At 55.2% G+C, this 21544-nt stretch overlaps 2 protein-coding genes across 4 annotated transcripts in view; both read left to right on the top strand.

Annotated features, from left to right (window-relative positions):
• The first annotated feature begins 920 nt into the window (after positions 1 to 920).
• On the top strand, positions 921 to 13900 carry Cant1 (calcium activated nucleotidase 1). Of its 3 annotated transcripts, none has more exons than XM_008849658.3 (5): positions 921 to 1071; positions 2373 to 2640; positions 8563 to 9221; positions 11150 to 11353; positions 12022 to 13900. In XM_008849658.3, exons 2-5 carry the CDS (start codon positions 2549 to 2551, stop codon positions 12390 to 12392), a joined length of 1326 nt encoding a protein of 441 aa, XP_008847880.1. In that variant the 5' UTR covers positions 921 to 1071; positions 2373 to 2548; the 3' UTR covers positions 12393 to 13900. The 3 variants fall into 3 exon arrangements, with proteins under 3 accessions (XP_008847880.1, XP_008847882.1, XP_008847881.1); XM_008849659.3 differs by having other exon boundaries at positions 948 to 1071; positions 2544 to 2640; XM_008849660.3 differs by lacking the exon at positions 2373 to 2640 and having other exon boundaries at positions 929 to 1071.
• Positions 13901 to 18876: 4976 nt separating this feature from the next.
• Lgals3bp (galectin 3 binding protein) overlaps positions 18877 to 21544 on the top strand; it is a 10413-nt gene continuing 7745 nt past the window's right edge. Inside the window, exons 1-2 of the mRNA XM_008849657.3 lie at positions 18877 to 19145; positions 21198 to 21271. Of these exons, the coding sequence (XP_008847879.1) occupies positions 21220 to 21271 (52 nt within the window). The 5' untranslated portion in view covers positions 18877 to 19145; positions 21198 to 21219. The remainder of the gene's footprint in view (positions 19146 to 21197; positions 21272 to 21544) is intronic.

The following is a 21544-nucleotide window of genomic DNA, read 5'->3' as shown; positions in this document are numbered from 1 at the left end:
TGGTTGGGACTCAGTCGACCCTGACAGGAAACATCAGTGAATTCAAGGTTTGCCTCTCACCCCAAGCACAGAGAAGAGAATTCAGACTATTTCCTTTTTAAATTTTATTTTTGGTTTTGTGAGACCAGGTCTCACTGTAGCCCAAGCTGGCCTAGAACTATCTTGGGCCTAGAACTATGTAAACCAGGCTGGCCTTGAACCCACAGAGATCCACCTGCCTCCACCTCCTGAGTGCTGGGATTAAAGGTGTGCTACACCACGCCTAGCTCCTTTTATTTACATTTTTTTCTTTGACTTTTAATTTTTATTTTATGTGTATGAGTGCTTTTTGGCCTGAATGTTAAGTGCACCCATAAGCACAAAGTCCATGGCAGGGAAGAGGGTGTTGGATCCGCTGGAACTGGAGTTTTAGACAGTTAACCATCATGTGGGTGTTGGGAACTGAACCCAGGTCCTCTGCAAGAGCAGTGTCTTAACCGCTGAGCCGTCTCTCCAGACCTCCATATTTCCATTTTTAAGTATAATTCACCTCATGTTTTAGAGGACACCCGGCATCCTCACCCTGAGCAGGCCTCCACAGCCTGCACCACTCCCCGGTCCTGGCTGGGGAACTGGGCCAGCACTGCGCTGGGGTCGGCTGGAAGACCTCGGAGGCGGGCTCTCGGAGACCCAGGATGGCAGAGAAGGGACCCACCAGACCCAGGCCAAGAACCTCAGCGCCGGGGATGGGGAAGGACAGGCCCGCCACGCCCATCTGCTTGGCTACCAGAGACACAAGCCCAGAGGAAAAACTACAATTCCCAGCAGCCCCTGCAGCCAGCGCAGACTGCGGAGGTTGGGGTCGGAACACAGAGCAGAGGCTGCCGGGAGAACGTGGCCCGGACGGCGAGGAGCGGCGTGGGGACGCAGGCGCAGAGCAGAGGCTGCCGGGAGCGCGCGGCGGGGACGGGGCGCAGGCGCAGAGCAGAGGCTGCCGGGAGCGCGCGGCGGGGCGGAAGTGGCCACCCGCCCTGTCCCGCTCTGCGCAGGTCGGCGGCAGCCCACGGGTTCCCGGAGCTAGGGTCTCAGTGGGTGAGTGACGGCGCGCCCGCGGCCCGGTGTCCTCCCCCGTCGTGTCCCGTCGCCGCCGGCACCTGGCCCGCCTAGCCCTGGGCACCGCAGGTTCCTTCTGGGGCTGGTTGGGGTGCGACCCAGACGGACACATCCGCCTGTGACTAGTGCCGGACCGACATCACCCCCTCTCTGTAGTGTGGGGGACGCCCCCACCCCGATTAGTGCGCATTGTCAGACTAGTCTGAGACTTCTCCCTCTCTGAGCGTGCCTCACCTGCCCCTGGCGACCGCCCCGGTCCGCCCCGCCCCCCTGGCTTCCCAGATCTCGGCCCAGGAAGGGGCTTCTCCGTCTGGCACTTGGTCACCCCTGGAACAGACCTTCCCACCCATCTCCACCTGTAACCCCCCTTCCGGTTCCGTCTCAGGCCGTGGTCACCTTGCCCTCATCCAAGGACCGCACAGCTCACGCTCCATCTTTTTCTGCTCAGTAGCTATCCACCCCCTCCGGCATTTCTGCACACACACCCCAGTCTGGTTCGGATTCTTCCAAACCCGGAGGACTGGCATCCTCCTGGCCCATCCTCATTGTTCGGTGCCTTCTAGTCTCTCTGAACAAGCTCTTCTTGGCTGAGAAAACCTATGACACCCTTCATCCACCTCCAGGAAGCCATCTTTCCCAAGCACCCTTCCCCACAGACACTCAACACCAGCTCAGCAACCGGCCCCATGTCTCGTCCCCATCTCCGGACTAAATGCTACACATCTTCCTACCACCTTTTCAATGAAGCTTGGGAACGTGGGCTATTGGTGTCCCTGAGACCTGGCTGGTGAGAACTTAAAACTAAAAACAGGTTTCAGAAGGATCCAGGACAAGGGAGCACGTGCTGCAGGAGCCGAGTTGTCCACCCTCTTTCCAGCTGCTCCCCAGGCCTGATCCCCACAGTCCGGCTGGAGCCTGTAGACACATCAGGATCACCCTAGGGCCCCTCCCTGCTGAACCCACAATGAACCTTCTGTGTGTCCCTGAGTTGGAGGAACCAGCCTGGTCCCCTCTGAATGAGACAAGGCTTGTCTGCCACATACAGCCCAGAGCATGTCCAAGCAAGGACTCAGGTGAAGCCTAGGTCCGTCAGGCGAGGGACAGAATTCTGGGGTTTTCTTGCATTTTCTTTGTGCATATTGGCCTGCTTTTAAAAGACCCAAGCCACAGATTAATGGAGGAAATTGGCATCTTGCAGTTGAGTGAATCACTTCGTGTGACCCTTGGTCCCCTTACCACTAGTACTTTACATAGCTAAGTCTCCCTTCGTATTTTCACAGCCTACAGCAGCTCTGTGGAGGTAGTAGTTTAAGCTGTTGGTTCCACCAGCCAGTCTAACAGCACACCTCATCTGCTGTGCCCACCAAGCAGAGGGGGCAGGAAGAGGCCCAGGCTGCAGTGGAGGCCGGTGTCCCTGCTCTGACCACGTTTCCACCCTCCCCCAAATGTAGCATGTATGCCCGTGGGGCTCCCACAGACACTCGTGGCCCTGTCATCTGAGTGCAGATCGTCCTTTGCAGCAGTGTGGCCGTCCTCACGGCCGTACAGGTAGGTGTGCCAGCATGCTGACTGCTATTTCAGGACGGGCTGGGAGCTGGTGCTGTGGTCCACAGTGCTAGAGGGGGAGATCCTTCCTCCCTGGAGTGGCATAGGATGCTCAGTAAAAGCCCCTGTTGGTTCTTCTTTCTCCCTTCTGAACGTTGAGAATTCCTGGAAAGATTGTTGTTAAATGCCAGCATGGAGGGAATTAAACACCTGTATACTGATTTTTAAGAACTTCTATTTTGACTCTCTTTTTAGTTAAGACGATTGGCTAAGAAACGATCAGACGATTGGCTGATCACAGAAGAGTCTGCTTGGGGAGACTAGAGTTCCTACCAGTCGATATTTCTTTTGAGACGCCCCCCCCCGGCCCCCCGCCTTGTTTTTCTGTCATGAGCTTGGCTGTTAAGTAGAGCCTGGGGCTCCTGGCTTTCAGGCTCCACACTGCTGCCCCTCTATCAGTGCCACAGGAGGTGGGCAGGAAGCTGAAGCCAGCTCCAGTGCATGGAGGGTGAGCAGTGGGGGTGAGTGTGAGACAGGGACCTATCAGCATGGTTCTAAGGGTCTTGCCGTGGTCCCAGGAGCCGCACTGAGGGAAGTACAGGGAGAGCAGTGCTTGTGCCCAAAGTGCAACTGCAGTCTGGAAGGGAGCACTGATTAGATCAGTCTGAGATTGTCGCATCCTTGTGTTTTCAGGCACCCTGGGATCCAAAGTGTTTGGGATGCCATTTTGCCTAGAGGGTAGCTCTGTTGCTGAGGATCCTCCCAGGACTTTGGGAGGACAGAGTAAGCCGGTGTAGCCATACTGTGATGCCACAGATGCAGACTGGGGAGGGTTCTGAAGCCGTGTGGCCTGTAGAAGACTTGATGTGACCTGTGACAATCCCCAGGATGGCCAGACCCACCCCCAGCCTGTGGGTGCCAATCCCTGGCCTGAAAACGGGGAGGTTTCCCCACATTCCCCATGGGGTAGGGTCTCAGGGCCATCAAGAGAAGAGTGAGGGGACCTGAGTGAAGAGCCAGGAGGTGCTGAGACGTGCCACATCACTGGCTCTGAAGAGGGGGTGAGGGAGCACAGGCAAGGAGCCTCTGGGTGCTGGCAGAGGCCAAGGAGTGGGTCCCACTCAAGAACCTCAGAAAGGAGCCAGTCCTGGGGTAGCGCAAAGAGGCCGTGCCAGACTTCTGCAGGCGTGGGAAATAATACTTTGTGCTGCTGAAGCCACCGGGTCTGTAGTAGTTAAGTTACTGCAGCAGTGAGACTAACACATTTCTTCTGAGTAGTTGACTTAGAACAGGCTGAAAAGTTATCCCCAGTGGTATGAAAGTTGACTCAGGAAAGAACTGTCACTGCCTCTTCTGAGTGTGACACTGGGGTGTGGGTACAGATGTCAGAGACCCAGAGCCACATGTGGCCCTTGAGAAAGATGCTGGATGAGAGGAGGTGTGGTCTCTGGGGTCCCTAGAGCATGCATTTCCCTACCCTCTTTTCCCCGGGCCAACCATCTGTCTGCACTGGGAGGAGTCCTCAGGTATGCAGTAGTGAGCTTAGCAAGTGCAAAACCAGGAGTCCGGCACCATGTTCAAGTGCCTAGCCCATGGAGGTACGAAGTGTGTGTTCCCAGAAACCTGCCATCAGAGGCTGCTGGGAAGCCTGGGTCTCTGCCTCTACCTTCCTCAACAGTCCACCTGGTCAGTGGCTTCATGCTTCACTGTGTGATGAGGAAGCAAGCTTCAGATTAAGCAGAGGAGCCACTTGAGGCCTGTCCACTCTCTCTCATGGAAGGAAGAAGAGAGAAGCCCAGCCCCTTTCTGCAGGAAGTGTGTTCAGGCCAAAGGCTGGGGAAAGTAGAACTAAGCTGGCCTTCCTGAATCCTGGAAGGGAGGAGTTTGCTGTGGCAGCGGCCTTGAACCTGTCTGAGCTGCCACCTGTCAGCACAAGCCACTCCTAAAGGAAGCAGGAGGTGGACAGGCCATCTTGGCTCTTCTGTGGAGCGCTGTGCAGAGCCAAGGGTGTTGATGGAGGAGGGTGCCCTCTGTGCTTCCTGATAGCTAGACTGGCAGCTCCTGGCTGCGGAGAGAAAAATGCTTCCGGCCTGGCTCAGTGCTTCTCCCTTGCTGTCTACAAATGTTCTTTGGAGTGGACAGACAGTTGTGTGTGTCCATTGAGGAAGTGAGGTAAGGCCCCGCTCTTTCACATGGAGAGTGGTGAGCCGCTCATCACCCACTGGAAAGTAGCGGGGAGGAGCGGGGCTTAGGGTGCCTCTCAGGTGGTGGGTACTCCTGCCTGTCCTTTGCACCTCTGCTGCACTGGGGCAGCAGCATGGCAGCTGTGCGCCAGGAGAGAGTTTGTCTGCGTGCCACAGGCCATGCCCGTGGCTGACCCAGGGACCACCTTTACCACCTGCAGCTCAGAACATGTGGACACACTTCTTATCATGATCATGCAAACCAGTAAAGGTCTCAGGGCTCAGAAGGGGCTGGGCAGAGGCACACTCACACTAGCCCTTCTAGGGAAGCCGTTTTGTCTTTCACTTCCAGTGACTCCCTTCCTGTGGCCTTAGCAACAGCCACAGCCACACAGAGTAGGTCTTAGGTGCTAAACAGCAAGGGTCACGGGACACTAGTGAAAGGGTGGCTGATGTGACGCTTTCTTCCTAGCACAGAAAATCAAATGGTGGAAGAAGAGAACCACAGGAAGGTCTTCTGGTGGGAATGGTCATAGAGGTTTCTGGAAGGCAGGCAGAAGTTCACTGTTGCTGAAAGCACCTTCCCTCCTTTAACCAAAGGTGACCAAGCGCCAGGGTTTCTGTCTGTCCCCCCTCTGTTCTTGGGGAGTCTGCTTGGCTAAACCCCTCCCTTCGGTGTGGAGTGACCCAGGTACCGATGGCCCGTAAGCCACTGTCCAGAGGGTCTCCTTTCCTGGGGTGCTGTAGGGAATGGCACACGGTGGCCAAGGTGACATGAGTTCGTTCCCCCAGGCCTGGCTAGTCAGTGACCGGCATCGTTGGTTCCAGTGTCGGCACCACAGGGTGTCAAGGGCGCCTTCTGAGGCTCTGAGGGAGAACCAGTTGGTTTTCTGGTTCCTGGGTAGGGGGCTGTATCGGTTTTCCACAGGAGGGATGACTTGCTGGGCAAGGAGGCGCTCATCATAGACCCAGAACTGTAGAAGCAGGCTAAGATGGCAACTAGAGGTTCTGGGTGGCACCGTGTGGTCAGAGGTGTGCATGGGGCAGGTGGAGCACTGCATGTTGAGGTCTGGACACGTGGAATCTGGATTTGCAGATCGCCCTGTATTTGAATTTGTGAGAAGTTAGGCTGGAAAACCAAGCCAGGCCTTCTCTGCAGTCTGTGGCAGGTGGGAGATGCACTTGTAGGAAGGAGGACTGGCAGGCAGACCCCGGGCAAAGCCTTCTCTCCCTGCATCTGGCTCAGTTGTCAGCAGGGGTCTGGGAAGGAAGCTGAGGTCCACAGAAATGAAGTCCTTGCCTGAGGTCACTAATCGGTCATCGACAGGGCAACAGTTAGGACCATGAATGTCGAGAGAATTAGGTCTGGAGACCTGCTGGGACAGGACCAACGCTGTGGGTGAAGGTGTGGTGGTTCACGGGGGTGCAGCGCCTGTTCAACAGGGACGAGTGTGAGGGTTCCAGGGACATCATAGTGTGACACCTGTCTACACAGCAGGCATGTTAGTGGGCCTGTGGCTCACATGGGGCAGCTGAGCGACTTGGTCACCAGAACCTTTCTCTGCAGCTGTGCACTTTCAGGATGACTAGGGGGACGCTGTGGTGCTGGTGTTTGAGCCCTTTGGCAGATGTGTGCCGAGTTTCTCCTGGACGCCAGCCCTTAGCCAGGTGCCAGAGGTGCAGCAGGGAAGCCCCTGTCCCAGGAAGTTCCCAGCAGAGGAGGACAGTTACCGCAGGTTCTTTGTACGTTGGAGAGTCTCTGGGAGCCCTGAGGGTGTGAGTGAACCCACTATGCAGAGCAGGGCCAGCCAGTATCCTGGGAAAGGGAGTGACAAAGCTTGCCCTGGGAATGAGGGCCCTCGTGGTTAGGATGGAAGGGGGTCTGCAAGCAGAGAGTAGGGATTGGGGAGGACCGGGGCAGCCATTGAAGATCCCACAGCAGGCACTGGCTGCTGTGTGCAAAGGACTGTTGGAGTGGGCGCAGAGGGACAAGGAGCCCGTGGGCATGGTTTGGGTGACAGGATGGTAGGTCAGAGACAGGTTTGGGGTGGGACAGACCTGGTAGTAAGGCAGGGGTGGGGTGTTGGAGATAAGGGGAAGGATTGAGGCCACTTCTTGGCACCAAGTAGCAGTTTAGAACCTTTTGTAGAAGTGTAACGTTCACACTGAAAGTGCATCTTTTCCAGGAGTGTCCATGGGAGTTTCGGCTTGGATAGAGCGTTATGTCAGCTCGGCATCCCAGGGGAGGATGGAGTGAATCAGCAGGAGGCCAGGGATCTCAGACTCAAGTTCTGAAATGGTGTCTGTGGTTTAAATTGGAATTGCTGTGGCATTTGCGTAGTCAGCGAGGTAGAGGGCGCAGAGCTCAGTGTCAAGTCCAGGCTGAGGGTAAAACAGAAACCCTGGGCCTGGCTGGAGCCTTTGAAGCCCTGGTGTTAGAGAAGAACTGGACAAGACCCAAGGAGGCGCCACCAGCACCAGGAAAAGGCTTTGGTAACTAACTCTGTGGCCATTCCAAAAGTCAGCCATTGCTCAGGGCAGGTGCCTGGGAGGCCACCCAGCAGGCTGGTTGTAGCAGCCCCTTGAGAGCACAGAGCCTGCTTCTGCCCCTGCTGTCAGCAGCAGTTCCCATACCCACTGTACTATGGGCTCAAACCTGCAAACAGGTAGCCTGTGACCTGGGGGTGGGGGGTGCCTTGCAGCTGCCAACACCAGAGCCTTATGGTCAGGGTGCATAGGCCCTACAATCAGAGCTGCTGGAATTCCCAAGCCTTTTCCAGATGCTACCTGGCAGCGTGTGCCCGTCAAGTCCCACATGTGCGACTCCTGGATTTGTCCAAGACAGTGACCAACATGCTTCTGCAACCCATAGGGAAGGCCAGTGTTGGTTACAGGTGAAGACCCAAGCGCAGCAGCAGCTGTCCTGTGCAGTGCTAGGAACAGCCTCCAGGTGTGGCTCTAGACAGCAGCCTGGAGACAGTCACCCTTCCGCCATGGCAGGTGTTAACCCTGGAGCCTGTGACACTGGGTTGTCATGCTCTGTGCTGGGAGCAGGCAGGGCAGGCAGTGGTGAGGAGCTGCAGTTCCCAGTTTGCACCAGTGCCCTGGGGTCACAGGGTGTGCTCAGCAGGGGCCTGGGGCAAAGCCAGGCCCGAAATCCTAAGGTGAGCCCAACTGGACTCTGGTTGCTTGTGTTTAGTAGAAAAAGAAAAGAAAACAGCGAGTGTTTCTAGCTCTTCACAGCTATATGGGAATATTATAGACCCTGACCTGGGAGGGAAAGACGCAGTGAGCCTCCATCAGCTCTGTGCAAAGTACTGCCAGGTGCAGGCAACAGGAAGCAGACTGCCAACTGACATGCTGGCGACCCAGGAGCAGGGAGGTTGGGGAGGATTGAAGGATGGCACTGAGTCAGGCACAAGTCAGCACCTTTCTGTTATGCTGCCCCTACCCTCCAACTCCCCTGCTGTGTCTGCTAGCCTGTAGGCACTTGCCCACACTAACCTCTTCCCTCAACTTTCTGTCTTATCCTCTGGACCCGAGAGAAGATGGCATCGCTTCAGAATGCGTCCAGTCTCACCGAGTAAGACTGGCGATCACGCTGCTGAAGCCAGGGTCTGGTCTGGCTGCTGCAGCCATGGAGTACATTCTCCTGAATGAGCCGGACTCCAGCGAGTGCAGCTTCAGCCTGGAGAAGCAGCGGCCTCCACAGCCTGATCACCGCTCTCCTCTCCCCATGCAGGTCCCACCCGGCGTGCAGTCTGATGCCCATCCCGCCCTCTGACCCCCGGGAATGGAATGAGCCTATGCACTCCCTCCGGATCAGTGTGGGGGGCCTTCCTGTGCTGGCATCCATGACCAAGGCTGCGGACCCTCGCTTCCGCCCCCGCTGGAAGGTGATCTTGACGTCCTTTGTGGGTGCTGCCTTCCTCTGGCTGCTATATTCTCACCGCCCAACACCGGCTCCAGGCAGGTCCCCCACCCACAACACACACAATTGGAGGCTCAGCCAAGAACATACGTCGCACTACAATGACACCTACCCCCTGTCACCTTCACAGAGGACTCCAGGGGGGATTCGGTACCGGATCGCAGTCATTGCTGACTTGGACACGGGGTCTAGGGCCCAGAAGGAAAACACCTGGTTTAGTTACCTAAAGAAGGGCTACCTGACCCTGTCGGACAGCGGGGACAAGGTGGCTGTGGAGTGGGACAAAGACCGTGGGGTCCTGGAGTCCCACCTGGCAGAAAAAGGGCGGGGCATGGAGCTCTCCGACCTGATTGTCTTCAATGGGAAACTGTACTCGGTGGACGACCGCACAGGGGTCATCTACCAGATTGAAGGCACCAAGGCGGTGCCCTGGGTGATCCTTCCTGATGGCGATGGTTCAGTGGAGAAAGGTAAGTGGAGTCCCTCTCTGTGGCTGAGCTTTCGTTGGCCGCCAGGGGCTCCGAGACTCCTGGCGGCTGGCTGAAGATTGATTTGCTCTTAGAATATGTGTGTTACTCTTCTTGCTATGACAGAAAACATGACAAAAATAAGGAAAGAGGGGCTTACTTGACCCACAGTTTGGGGACACGGACCATTGTGGTGGGGAAGGCTGGCCACAGGAGCACGAGGCAGCTGACGACGCTGCATCTGCTGTCGGGAAGCAGAGAGCGGTGCTGGTGCTCCTGCTCCCTTCTCCCTACTCAGTGCATTGTGGTACTCAGTGCCAGGACCGCAGCCCAGGAATGGTGCCTTCTGCATTTAGGGTGGGTTTTCCCACCTCCTTTAACCCAGTCTAGAAACTCCCTCACCTGCAGTGCCTAGAGGTTTGTTGCCATGGTGATCCTAAATCCCATCAAGTTGACTAGATTAACTACAGAAAATAATCCAGGTGCTGGGGAAAGCCTCACACCCCAGGAGGGGGCGACACCCATGCTGCTCTGCCCTAGCAGAGCCCTAAGTGCCTCCCATGGAGTTACTTCTGGAAGTCCGAACTGATCGTTATGTTGGCTGCAGTATGGGCACCTCCTTTCAGAACAAGCCTGGTGGGTCACTTTGACCGAGACTCTAATCTCAGTGAATCGGGGCTGCAGGTCAGCAGCTGCCACGCAGCCTCCTCTGAGTCCAGCACAAAGGGTCTGAGTGTGAGTGGCAGCAGCCCCTGGGAGCAGAATCTGGTCTCAGACATTTAGCAGATAAGAGTCCCTGCTTCCACGGGGTGGAGGACGGCATGGCGCTCCCAGACCCTCATACAGGGAGGACAGGGAAGGGTCCAGAGTATGGCAGAATTGACTTGTCTGAGGCCTTGTAAGATTTGACCCTGACAGCACAGTGGACCGGCCCTGCCCGGTGATAAAATCTCCAGTGTTTACCCAAGGCGGGGCAGTTGGGAGGGGCTGTTTCCACCAAGTGTCAGCAGTGGCGCTCTCCCATTTCCTGTACCATTGTGTGGGGCAGTCCTTCCCCTTGGATGGGAAAAAAGCAGGGCAGTGGGCTCTTCAGAACTGGGCAGTGATTGGTCATCCAGAAGCAGCCCCCGGGACTCAGGAGGTCACTGGGGCACAGGAACTGAGTAGGTCCTCCCAGAGCCACCCGAGGGCGGTCAGCACTGCTGGCTCCAGCCCCTTGGGTGAGTGAGGAGCCTGCAGGAGATTTGAGAGCTGGCACTTTGGGGATGCAGGGAGAAGGTGCTGGAAGAACGTAGGCCCTTATCCCGTGTGCACCGAGCTGCGATCCACACACTAGGCTTGTGTGAGATAAGTCGGCTCCTGGGTGAAAGCTCTGAGACGCTGACGGATGAGGCTCAAAGTTGCACCACTGCCCAGCCCAAAGACCCTGTTACTGTGCTTTCTTCATCTGAGGGAAAGGACAGTCTGAAACCCTGGCCAATGAGGGGTGGGAGATGGGTGGCCCTGCAGCAAGGTGTTGGGCAGTGGCAGGGAACTATCACACGTGGAACCCTTTCCAGCTCTGACTGCTCTACACACAAGACCCAGGAGAGGGGTTGCTGGTCCAGGAGCTGAGGGGAGGGTGGAGTTCCAGCACAGGAGGGCTGGGAACCATCTAGAATGCAGTTTCTGGAGGAGTTGCTCACGAGGTGGGGTCTCCTTGGAGGGAAGGGGGTAAAGAAGAGGAGGATGGACTCTGGGACCCAGCACACGGCCCTGCACACGCTCCTTTCTGGGGCCTCTGGTCCTCGCCTTCCTTGAAGCCAGGTGGCAAAGTAGACCATGTAAAGCTGCTGGGCCGGTGCTGTTTGTGACAACAGCACTCAGGAGCTAGGCAGGCGAGGGGAGCGTGGACCAAGGTCTTGGACTCTCCTTTTCTCTCATTGCCCCAGGCTTCAAAGCCGAGTGGCTTGCTGTGAAGGACGAGCACCTGTATGTGGGTGGCCTGGGCAAGGAGTGGACCACCACCACCGGGGAGGTGATGAACGAGAACCCGGAGTGGGTGAAGGTGGTGGGCCACAAGGGCAGCGTGACCCACGAGAACTGGGTGTCCAGCTACAATGCTCTGAGGGCTGCCGCTGGCATCCGACCTCCAGGTAAGAAGCCACCTCGTCCCTCCTGAAGCAAGGTGATTTCAAAGCTTGCTCAGTTTCAGTGATTTCAGCTGTGTCCTTCAGGGAGGTGGATTCTGGGATGAAAGAGCTCTCTCTCTCTCTCTCCATCCCTCACTGGCCTTGACAGATAGCCTCAGCCCACCCAGGCTGTAGCCTCCTCATCCACGACAAGCAGCCCTGACCTGGGCCCTGTTTCTATTTCCTGACGGCTGAGGCCACAACACTCATAGGCAGAGCAGGAGGTAGGCAAGACCTGGCCTGCCCTCCTCTGGGCTCAGTCGGGTGAGGGGCAGAGCCCGCAGGGACCCAAGACCTCTCAGAGAAAGGTCCTCTCTCTGAGGACACCCAGAGTGCCCCTCCTGGCCGACGTGGGCGAGGCGGCTTCCTCCTACTTGGCACAGTTAGTCTAGGCTTTCCCCCTTTCGGCCTCCTCTTCTGTGCCCCAGGATTAGCAAGGGGACAAAGAAGACAGAACTGGTCAAGTCCACGGGCCTGTGGAGACATGGGGGCAGCCGGTGGCGGGGACGTCACGGTCCGGACGGTTGGCCGGATGGTTGAGCCCAGCCGCAGATGGAAGGCTTTCCTGAGGGCCGGGGAGCTGCAGGAAGGGCGGCAGGGTGGGTGCCGACTGGGTCTGTGCTCCGTCCCAGGCTACCTCATTCACGAGTCCGCCTGCTGGAGCGACACGCTGCAGCGCTGGTTCTTCCTGCCACGCCGGGCCAGCCACGAGCGCTACAGTGAGAGGGACGACGAGCGCAAGGGCACCAACCTCCTGCTGAGCGCCGCCCCCGACTTCCGGGACATCTCCGTGAGACAGGTGGGGGAGCGGGTCCCCACACACGGCTTCTCGTCCTTCAAGTTCATCCCCAACACCGACGACCAGATCATTGTGGCTCTCAAGTCGGAAGAGGACAGCGGCAGGATTGCCACCTACATCGTGGCCTTCACGCTGGACGGCCGCGTGCTGCTGCCGGAGACCAAGATAGGCAGCGTCAAGTACGAAGGGATAGAGTTCGTCTAGACGAGCGAGTTCCCACGTGCAAGGCCGCGGGGGGCGCCGTCAAAACAGGGACGCACCTGCGCTTGTTTTGTTTTGTCTTTTCTAACGGAGGTGTGTGACTGGCCTAGAGAGTTCCAGAACAGAGTGTCAAGCCCCAGGCCGTGAGGCACAGCCGCAGGTATCATGTCCTGGAGCTGGGCGCAAGGGCAGGGGTCCCATGGAGGGGTCCCCTCCACCCCTCCGTGACTGCACTGTCACCTGGTGGTGGAAAGTGGTACTGCTGCGGGCACCTTTGGGGCGCCTGGTCTTCAGAATTTTGCTCCTGCCCCTCCCTCTCTTCCTCCCTCCCTCTCTCCCTCCCACCCACTCTGTCCTCCTCCCTTCCTTCCGTCTGGCCTCCCTTGCCTTTCCATTTGTTTTGTGGCCAGTCCACCTTTCTGAAGCAACCAGGGTATGTTAAGCACTGTGCCTCACCCTGGGAGCAGGAGCCAGTTTGAAGTGGGTCTGCCTGGTGGGACTCCCAGGCCACCCTCTCTTCCTCCTGTGTGTGGAAGTTCCTCTGGGAGTTCCACACCGAAAACCCTAGGAAAGTAAATGTTTACATGGCAGGTTGAAGGGCCGACCCTCAGGACACCCCTGCCCACACCTCTGAGGTGGCCCCGGCACAGGCTTGCTCCCAAGCTGTTCATGAAGTGCTCACCGCTTCCCAAGGACTCCGCTTTCTCCCTTCCGGAGGGTTCTGTGGCTGTGGAGCACTTTGAAGTTTTAATTATTAACCTATATTTTATTAAACAATTCTCTTTCCTATAAAACAGAATCACAAGTCTTATCATGCATTTCCACATTGGCCCCAGCAGGACGGAAGCACGGTGGCGAGCCGTTAGCCTTTATACAGAGAGTTTCTAAGTCTCTGCCTTCTCACAGCTTTCAGAAACTGCCATGCCCTTGTCTCTCAGCAGTAGCTTGAATGTTTTGCCCTGATGCAGGAGAGGCCCTGGGTACTAATGGTCCTGCAGGTGACAGGATTGCCCCCGTCATCCCCTCCATTTCTATCTGACTCCCAGTAGGATTTAGCAGTGTGCTGCCCAGGAAAGAAACACAGGTCCTCGCTGTTCCATGCTGTCTCTCCTTGAGAGCAAAGGCCTTGGTGATCCTCACAGACTTTTTCCACTGGGAAGCTGAGGGAGGGCCACCCCCGCTGGGGGACCCCCACTGTCTGCCAGACAAGCCGCATCAGTGAAGGTGGTCTGGGGTGAGGCATTTCTATAGACTTCCCTGGCGCTTTCTGCCTTGGCTGGGAGTTCTATCGCATCTCCTTGACGAGTGTCAGCCACGTTAGTCTGTGTAATTCCAAACTGAGAGATGGAATGAGGGAGGCTGAAGGGCCCTTTGCCGGTGTGTCACTGCGGCGTGTGGCACAGCCTTTCCATACCTTCCTTTTCCCTCTGGTCCCTGACCACAGCATGATGATTGTGTCCGTCCCACCCTCCATTTATTTTGTAAACAATAAAGTGTCAGGGGAATGTGAATTCTTGTGTGTGTTGGCTGTTGCGAGGGTGCTGTCCCAGAGTATGTGGAGACGTACATAGCTCTGAGCAAGCCGTGGGGCCCTGGGACTGGTACCTCACCTTCCCACCATGGCAGCCCTAGAAACTGGCTCCCCATCCAGCTTCCCCATCTGATGGAAAGAGCAGTGTGTAGGGGCCACTTCGGGCCTTCAGGCTCTGTCCTGTTCTGTTTCTTCCCACTCTGGCTGTTACTAGACTTGTTAGGGCCAGAGCCTGGGCCCTGGCAGCCCTAATAAACCAGACTTGGACTCCCACCTCAATAAGCCAATTAAAGAGACAAGTGTAAAGCAGAGAGGTGGTTTACTCCATGAGGACACACTGCGGAGATGAACCAATAGCGAGATGGCTCAGGGGGTCCAGCAGTTACCACAAGCCTGAAAGACAGCGTGATCCTCAGAACCCATGGTGACTCCCCAAAGCTGTTCTCTGACCTGCACATGCCTCACTGTGGCAGATGCTGGCATACACACACATACACATACACACTAATAAAAGGTGCAGCGACACCCCCACCCAAGACTGGAGAGAGATGTAAGCTCTGAACAAGTCATGGGGCCCTGGGACTGGTTTACGTAGAAAGTAGAATATAACTTGCAGTCCCGGTGAAGGTGTGGTCCCTCCCATCACTGACCCCGGTTTTGTCTAGTCCTGGCTCCTGCTCTGTTCTGGAAGGTGGTCTGGCAGGTCAGGACTGTGTAGACTCTTCCCAGGAGACAAGTTCCTGTGACTGGCACCAGGCTTCAGTCTTTTTTTCCTCCAGCGTGAGACTTCTGGGGAAAGCCCAGTTCCTTGGGGCCATTATCGCAATAGTTCAATAGCCACAGGGAAGGTGGAGTCTTTTCTTCCTGCCAGTGTGGTTACATGGCCAGGACTCATTCTCTTGCTTCCTGTGGGCCATTTCCTCCTCAGAAGACTTCCCAGAGCAACCTCCCAGGGCTGTGGGACCGCTGAGTGTGCGAACCCACAGGAGGCACTTAGGGGCATGACGTGGCTTACTCCAGTGGGGAGAGCTGGAAGGTTTGGTGACAAGTGGCACCGGGGCAAGAGATGGTACCCATCCGAGTCCACTAGTTGTGGAGAATCCCCAAGAATGCACTGAAGTCCTCTGGCTGAGAGGGGCAGGGAGAAGTTACCAATACGTCTGTACCTTCTCAGAGACCCCCCTCCAAAAAAAGAGACTTTGGTTTTTAATTATATTTGACAACTTTATACATATATAAAATTTATTTTGATCATATTTCACTCTTTTTTGCCCTGAGAAACTTCTCTGTTCAGTGGTGTAAAGCAAAAAAAAACCCAAGTTTATTGTGTGGCCAGAGGGTGGAGAAGTGCACTTTGCTCACAGAGCGGTTTCTCAAGACCCGGTGTGGGAAGTCCCAGATGCACAGTGAATGGAGTGAGAGGAAGGGGCGCCCCAAGAAGGAGAAGGGTGTCTTCTGCAATGGGAATCCAGTCACTTCTTTCTTACGCTTTTTGCTGCCAGGGTCTTGACAATTCTCAGCTATTTTGGGGCTGTGACTGTCATTTAGTGTTGGAACGGGTCTTGGGGTCTACTAGAAGTCACTGTGGGGGGTATTATCCTGAAGAGACCATTGTGACTTCCAGACCCTGTCTCTCAGTTTGGGGGTGCCCAGGTCAGCCAGGTTGTACTACCCTGCCCTGGGTAACCCAAAGAATGGGGGGCGGGAGCCCACTTGGCCTTTTTTCCCCCTCAGCTTGCTCGTCTCTTCCTCAGGCTCTGGGCCTCCAGATGTGTCATGGGGTGACTGGCGGTGTTGTGGGAGCTTCTGGAAATCAGGAGACCAACAGCTGGTCCAGGTGAAGGAGAGAATTTATTCATGCTGGTGGGCTGACACTTGGATCACTGGTAATAGCTCCAGCCCCTGGTTCAAGTTCCTAAGGAAATTTATAGTCAATTCTTATGCAAGCAGGGGTTAGGTATAAGTGGTCATAAGAATGTAGCAGTTTGGCAAAAACAGATTTCAGCGGTGGGTAGACAGCGAGGGCAGATTCCTGTTTACCTTCCTCATTTTTTAAAAATTTATCTCATCTTGGAGACTTGTCATGGTTCAGAGTTCCTTACAAACCGTTTCATTGCCCAGGAACTCACCATTGCTATCACACAGGGAGCCTCATGTTCCCAGAGCCTGGCCTCTTGGGAAGTCCCTGTGTGCCGCAGTGTCTGGGCCTAGTAACTACCATCTGCTGGCCTGGGAATGGTCATAGTGCAACTGTTCCCATTGTATACCACACAGTCCCCTGTAATAGCTCTGCCTCTTGAGTGTCAGCCTAGAAATTTTCCCATATGGGAGCCTCTCAAGAGGCTCCTGATCCTGGGGCACCAGCCTTCCTCTTACGGCCAGGACAAAAGACAGACCACAGGGCCAGTCAGCCAAGGTCCAGAGACCTGCTGTGACCTGCCATCCTTCCCTCCAGAGGAGGCAAAGCTAGGAAGCTCCGAGCCCAGGCTGGCTGATGGGGCTGCAGAAGGGTGAACCCAGGCTGGAGGCACTGCAGAGACTTAGTGGCCTAGAGCCACCAAGGCAGGCCAGGGACTGGTGGTCCTCCCATCCTGTCCTCTCCAGGGGGCACTCCCATCTTCTCTTTCACATCTGCACCCAAAACTGACAGAAGCCATGAGGTGGTGATGCTGGAGCTCCCAAGTCAGCACTGAGTCCCCCTCAGCGGGCCAGCCAGCCCTGTGGTGGCAGCTCTCTCCATGGTTTCTCCAGAGGAACTGTGTGACCCAAGGGCCACAGGAAACTGCACATCTTGGGAAAGCAGTCATTGAGTGCTCTGGGGCTTGAAACTTTTGAGGATCTGAAATTGGCTGTGCTTGTATACTGTATATACCAGAACTGCCTGGAACTTCCAAAATGTCTGTCCCTCCCCGTCAGGCGGATGTGGACACTGATGTCTGTCACTGGTGATTCTCCTGGACAGTCTAGGTTCAGATGCCCTGGGCAAAGAGCCTGCAACCCTCTGGATCCACACAGCCAGGAGAGAGAGCAGGCTGTTCCACAAGAGGAAATTGAGGCACAGGCTTTCTGTAGAGGAAGGGGAATGGGTAGAGTCGGGACCGGGCAGAACCGATTGGTGTCCGCGAGAGTGTCTGTACCGTGACCCACTGGGACTATCCGGAGACTGTGGCCCTGGGGTTGGATGTGTCAGTCCAGTCTCCAGGTGCACACCTGGGCATGATGTCTCGGGGCCTCCCTGTTGCCTGGAATGAGGAGCTCAAGGTGCAGGATAAAAGTATTCACCAATTAAGAGTAGACACTGGGGACAGAAACAGCAGGTACGTTCTCAGAGAGTTTACTCCTGAGAAGGAATCGGGTGCTTTTGGAGCATATAGGAGAGGGTTGCCTGGCCTTGGCTCCTGGGTCATTTCTCTGGGGGCTTTTGAAGAGTTCACGAAGCAGTTCCCCATCTTGAGGTCATAAATCCTGCATCTCCAGAGATTCAGGTGAGGCGCCAGGGGCCACTGTGTATAAGCCAACACAAGTCTGTGTGTCAGGCTCTAAGCAATTAGAAAGTGCTAGAGGGTCGAAATTTTTGCCTTTTATTTAAAAAAATTTTTTTAGATTTATTGTGTGTGTGTGTGTGTGTGTGTGTGTGTGTGTGCATATATACATGTGTGTACACACATTGCCGTGGTACACATGCAGAGGTCAGAAGAAAACTTGCAGAAGTTGACTCTCTCCTTCCACGGTGTGGACTCCAAGGATCAAACACAGATGGTTAGGATTGGTAGTCAGTGCCCTTACCTGCTGAGTCATCCTACCAGACCTGCTTTAATTTTATTTTTATTTTTTTAGACAAGGTCTCACTATGTAACCCTGGCTGACCGGAAACTTAATATGTAGACTTGGCTGGCCTCAAACTTACAGAGATTCACCTACCTCTTGAGTACTAGCATTTAAAGCATGCACCACCACACCCAGCTGCTCTGATTTTCTCTCTCTTTTTTAAAACTAGATACTGTAGAAACCTTTAAAAATTACTATTATTGCCAGGCGTGGTGGCACACGCCTGTAATCCCAGCACCTGGGAGGCAGAGGCAGGCAGATCTCTGTGAGTTTGAGGCCAGCCTGGTCTACATAGTGAGTTCCAGGACAGCTGGGGCTACAGGGAGACCCTGTCTCAAAAAGACCAAAAAAATTATTATTTATTATTATTATTATTATTATTATTATTATTATTATTATTATTATTATTATTATTATTATTATTATTATTATTATTATTATTATTATTATTATTATTATTATTATTATTTGAGACAGGGTCTCCCTGTTGTCCCAGGTGGCCTGAAACACTATGTAAAGCAGACTTCCCTCAATCTCACAGAGGTCTTCCTGCCTCTGCCTCCCGAGTCCTGAGAACTAAAGAAGTGAGCCATCACACCCAGCTATTTTCATTATTTTTAAGAAATCGTGTGTGTGTGTGTGCGTGTGAGTGCAGGTGCCTGTCTATCCCCCTGGAACTGGAGTTGCAGGTGGCTATGAGTGCTGGAATCAAATCCAAATCCTCTGCAAGAGCAGTATGCGCTCTTAACTACAAAGTGTCATCTCTCCAGCCCCCCAGCCCTGCTTTTTATTTTTGGCTGTTTTGGCTTTATATCTGCCCCTAGCCAGGTCTAGGCATGCCCCACTCTATAGTCGGCATGCCCCAACTCTAACCAAGCAGGATAAGTTTGCTCATGGGTGCTGGGAGCTGCTCCAAGCCTAGGAGAGGATTCAGGGGTGGGGGTGTACACCCATGGTCACATTTTGGTACACAGACACAGTCTGTCTGCTCCAGCCTCTGCTCCTAGGCCCACTAACCCCACCTTCCCACTGTCCCCCACGTGCCAGCCCCAGGGGGCTGGGCCAGCCTGGACATGAGTCTTTTCACCCATAGCTGGAGCTGGGGTATTGATGCTGCTGTTTGTCAGTCAGCCAGACAGCACTTGGGTGCCTGCCATCTGCCCAGCAGAGCACGGAATGAGCAGAGACCTCTAGTCTTGTCTGCAGCCAACCCCAGAAGCAGCCTCTGTCATGTGTTTTCTGGAAACCGAAACCAGACTTTGTTTCTGAAGCATTTCCCTGGAGCAGGCTGAGAAAAGCCACATAGGGAGGCTCTTCCGGGTTGGACAGTCTGCAGAGGCCCCCACGGCAGCCAGGAAAGAGACTCCAGGACCACCTTTATCAGCTGCTCCAGACAGGTAAGTTCCTGCCTCTTGCTCCCAGGCGGGTGCTCCTCTCCAGCATGATCACGTGTGGGCCATTGAGCCCAGCAGCCCTCTGTGTTCCTCCCAGACCTGCAGAGCCTTTGTACAGTTACATATACTATTGACTGCTCAGATGTCAGCCAAAGGGGCGAGTGGATCAGAATTTAGTCCTTAGCCTTCTCGTACATTTGTGGATTCTGGCCCAGGTCTTCCTTCACCATCCAGAAGGCAGAAATGCCCATATGTCCTACACTGTTGCCAAGGCCCAGAGCTCCTGTCCTAGCCTGAACAAACCTGCTGGCCACGGTTTGCAACAAGTAGAGAGGGTGGGCACCCAGAGCAGTTTGCCTTGGGTCTGAGGTTTCCCAGGACTCAGGGCTGCCAGGGTAGAGCTGGGCTGTCCTAGGACACAGACATGGAACTCCCTGGCTCCTTCAGCCTCTGCTGGGGTCTGCACAGTGGAACATAGGTACTGACCTGGGGCTCCCCAGCTGTGTGACCTGGGCCAGTGGGCTCCCCAGCTTCACCTGGGTAAGGGGTATGTTGCTCTTTGGGATTTGGTGTGGCATCTGTCTCTCAGAGTTCTGGGTAAGGCTGACATGAGCCTGCCTGGGGGGTAGGGGCCAGCAATGAAGGCCAAGCTTCCCATTTGTCAATGTGTTAGGGTCAGAGCCTAGCCCCTTTAACAAGCCAGGTTCAAACACCCACCCTCAGCAGTCTAACTAAAGACACAATTGACAGTGAGGAGCAGGAAAAGGAGAATTAGTCAACGTGGCTACATTAAGAAGAGGAGCAAAGACCGAGTGATTCCCCCAAGTCTATTCAGGGTATTATGGGGGTGTTATGGTAAGGTTTAGATTTAAATAGAGGGCCAGAGAGTTGCATAACCAAGCAGGCTTGGTCAAAGTGTGGCCCTATCTATCATGGCTGCCTGGACTCCGGTCTCTCTGCAAAATGGTCTGACAGGCTGTAAATCTCTTTCCTGAGACCAGCTCACCCTCTGGCTGGCACCAGACTTCAGTCTTCTCCGTCTCTCAGCAGGAGACTCCTGGGGAAATTCCAGTTCCTTGGGTCCATTGTTTCCGGTAGTCTGATAGCCACAAGGAGGGGCACAAGTGTCTCTTAGAATATTTTCATTTCTGCTGGGATAGTTACAAGTGGGCTGAGATCCCTCACCCCCAGGTCTTAATGCAAGTTCTAGCGCAAAGGACTCTGTGAGGGCATAATTGTGCACTGCTTCTGGGACACCACTGCTGCCACCCCACAGACCCCACTCTGAGCCGCAAAGAGCAGCCGCCAACTTGAGGTTACCAGTTTCTGGCCTAGGTAGATAGTGCTCCCCACAGCACCACCCAGTGGCCAATCCCAAGCTTGCTGACTGCAGGGAGCAGAGTGGGTTTCACAGGGACTCTGAGGGGGATGTGGACAGTGTCCGGGAGGGGCACATCCCACAGACCAGGCAAGGGCTCAGGCCAAAACCTGAGTCCCAAGTCCCTCTCTTCCCAGGCCTTGGTGGGCCCCAGCTTCTCTGAGTCAGTGTCTTAGGGTTCAGTTTTGAGTCACCCCCACCCACCTGGCTCTTATCATCCCCAACTACACATCTCAGAGCCCCAGGGCCAGCTGCAGACCATCCCTATCAGTTCCCTGCACCACCATGATCCCTAACCCCTCTCCCCACTGGCGTATCTTCAGCCTCTGGGGCACAACCTGAAGGGGACTGTTGCTTGACGCTAAAACCAATAGTTAACAGGCACTGTCTATCTCCAAAGGACAGCCTCCCCTCACTTTCCTCGGTCCTCACTGCCCGTGACCCCCAGCCCACCTGCTCCATCTTGCCAAGTCTTACTGACCTGTGGGGTTGCCCTGAAGAGCAAGTGAGGGGCCTGTATTGGGGCCCACATTGAACTCTCTGGCATCTGGGCTCTGCGGGAGAAGTCCTACTGACCACAGAATTATCCTGCCCTCCGCAAACAGTGCTGAGGGGACCACTGAACTGTCAGTCTGGGAGGGGCTGCTGGTCTCACTCTGATGCTCTTTCTGCTGCAGGGTGGGGCTTCCAGGCCAGGCAATGGACCCCCTGTGGCTCCTCTGTGTGTGGCTGCTGGTCCCCAGGACTCAAGGTAAGTCATGTCCACTGGGAAATGTCCAAAGCTGAAGTCCTAGAGGGTGCTGTGCCTTGCTTGCTCTGTGAATGCTAGGTCCCAGGATTCTCCCCCATGTGGATCCCTAGTCATCCTAAATGATGGCAGTATTGGGGATCTTGGGGCTCCCCTGGGCTGAGGTGAGATGCAAGTAATGCAGAAAGTGCTAATGAACCCCCCCCCAATCCCGTCAGCAGACCAGAGAGTGCTGATCCAAGTCTGTCCTGAGGTCAGAGGCCTCAGGGCATAGTC

This window comes from Nannospalax galili, unplaced genomic scaffold (genome assembly GCF_000622305.1).
Source record: "Nannospalax galili isolate Female #2095 unplaced genomic scaffold, S.galili_v1.0 scaffold945, whole genome shotgun sequence".
NCBI classification, from domain to species: Eukaryota; Metazoa; Chordata; class Mammalia; order Rodentia; family Spalacidae; genus Nannospalax; species Nannospalax galili.
This window is presented reverse-complemented; position numbering and strand designations above follow the sequence as displayed.

What these genes read in the sequence shown, in the direction of transcription:
- Cant1 (XM_008849658.3), top strand. Translation starts at nt 2,549, where the DNA reads ATGCCCGTGGGGCTCCCACAGACACTCGTGGCCCTGTCATCTGAGTGC. An exon ending in CCGTCCTCACGGCCGTACAG is followed by an intron (nt 2,641 to 8,562) that starts GTAGGTGTGCCA and finishes CTCCCCATGCAG; the next exon opens with GTCCCACCCGGCGTGCAGTC. An exon ending in CGATGGTTCAGTGGAGAAAG is followed by an intron (nt 9,222 to 11,149) that starts GTAAGTGGAGTC and finishes TCATTGCCCCAG; the next exon opens with GCTTCAAAGCCGAGTGGCTT.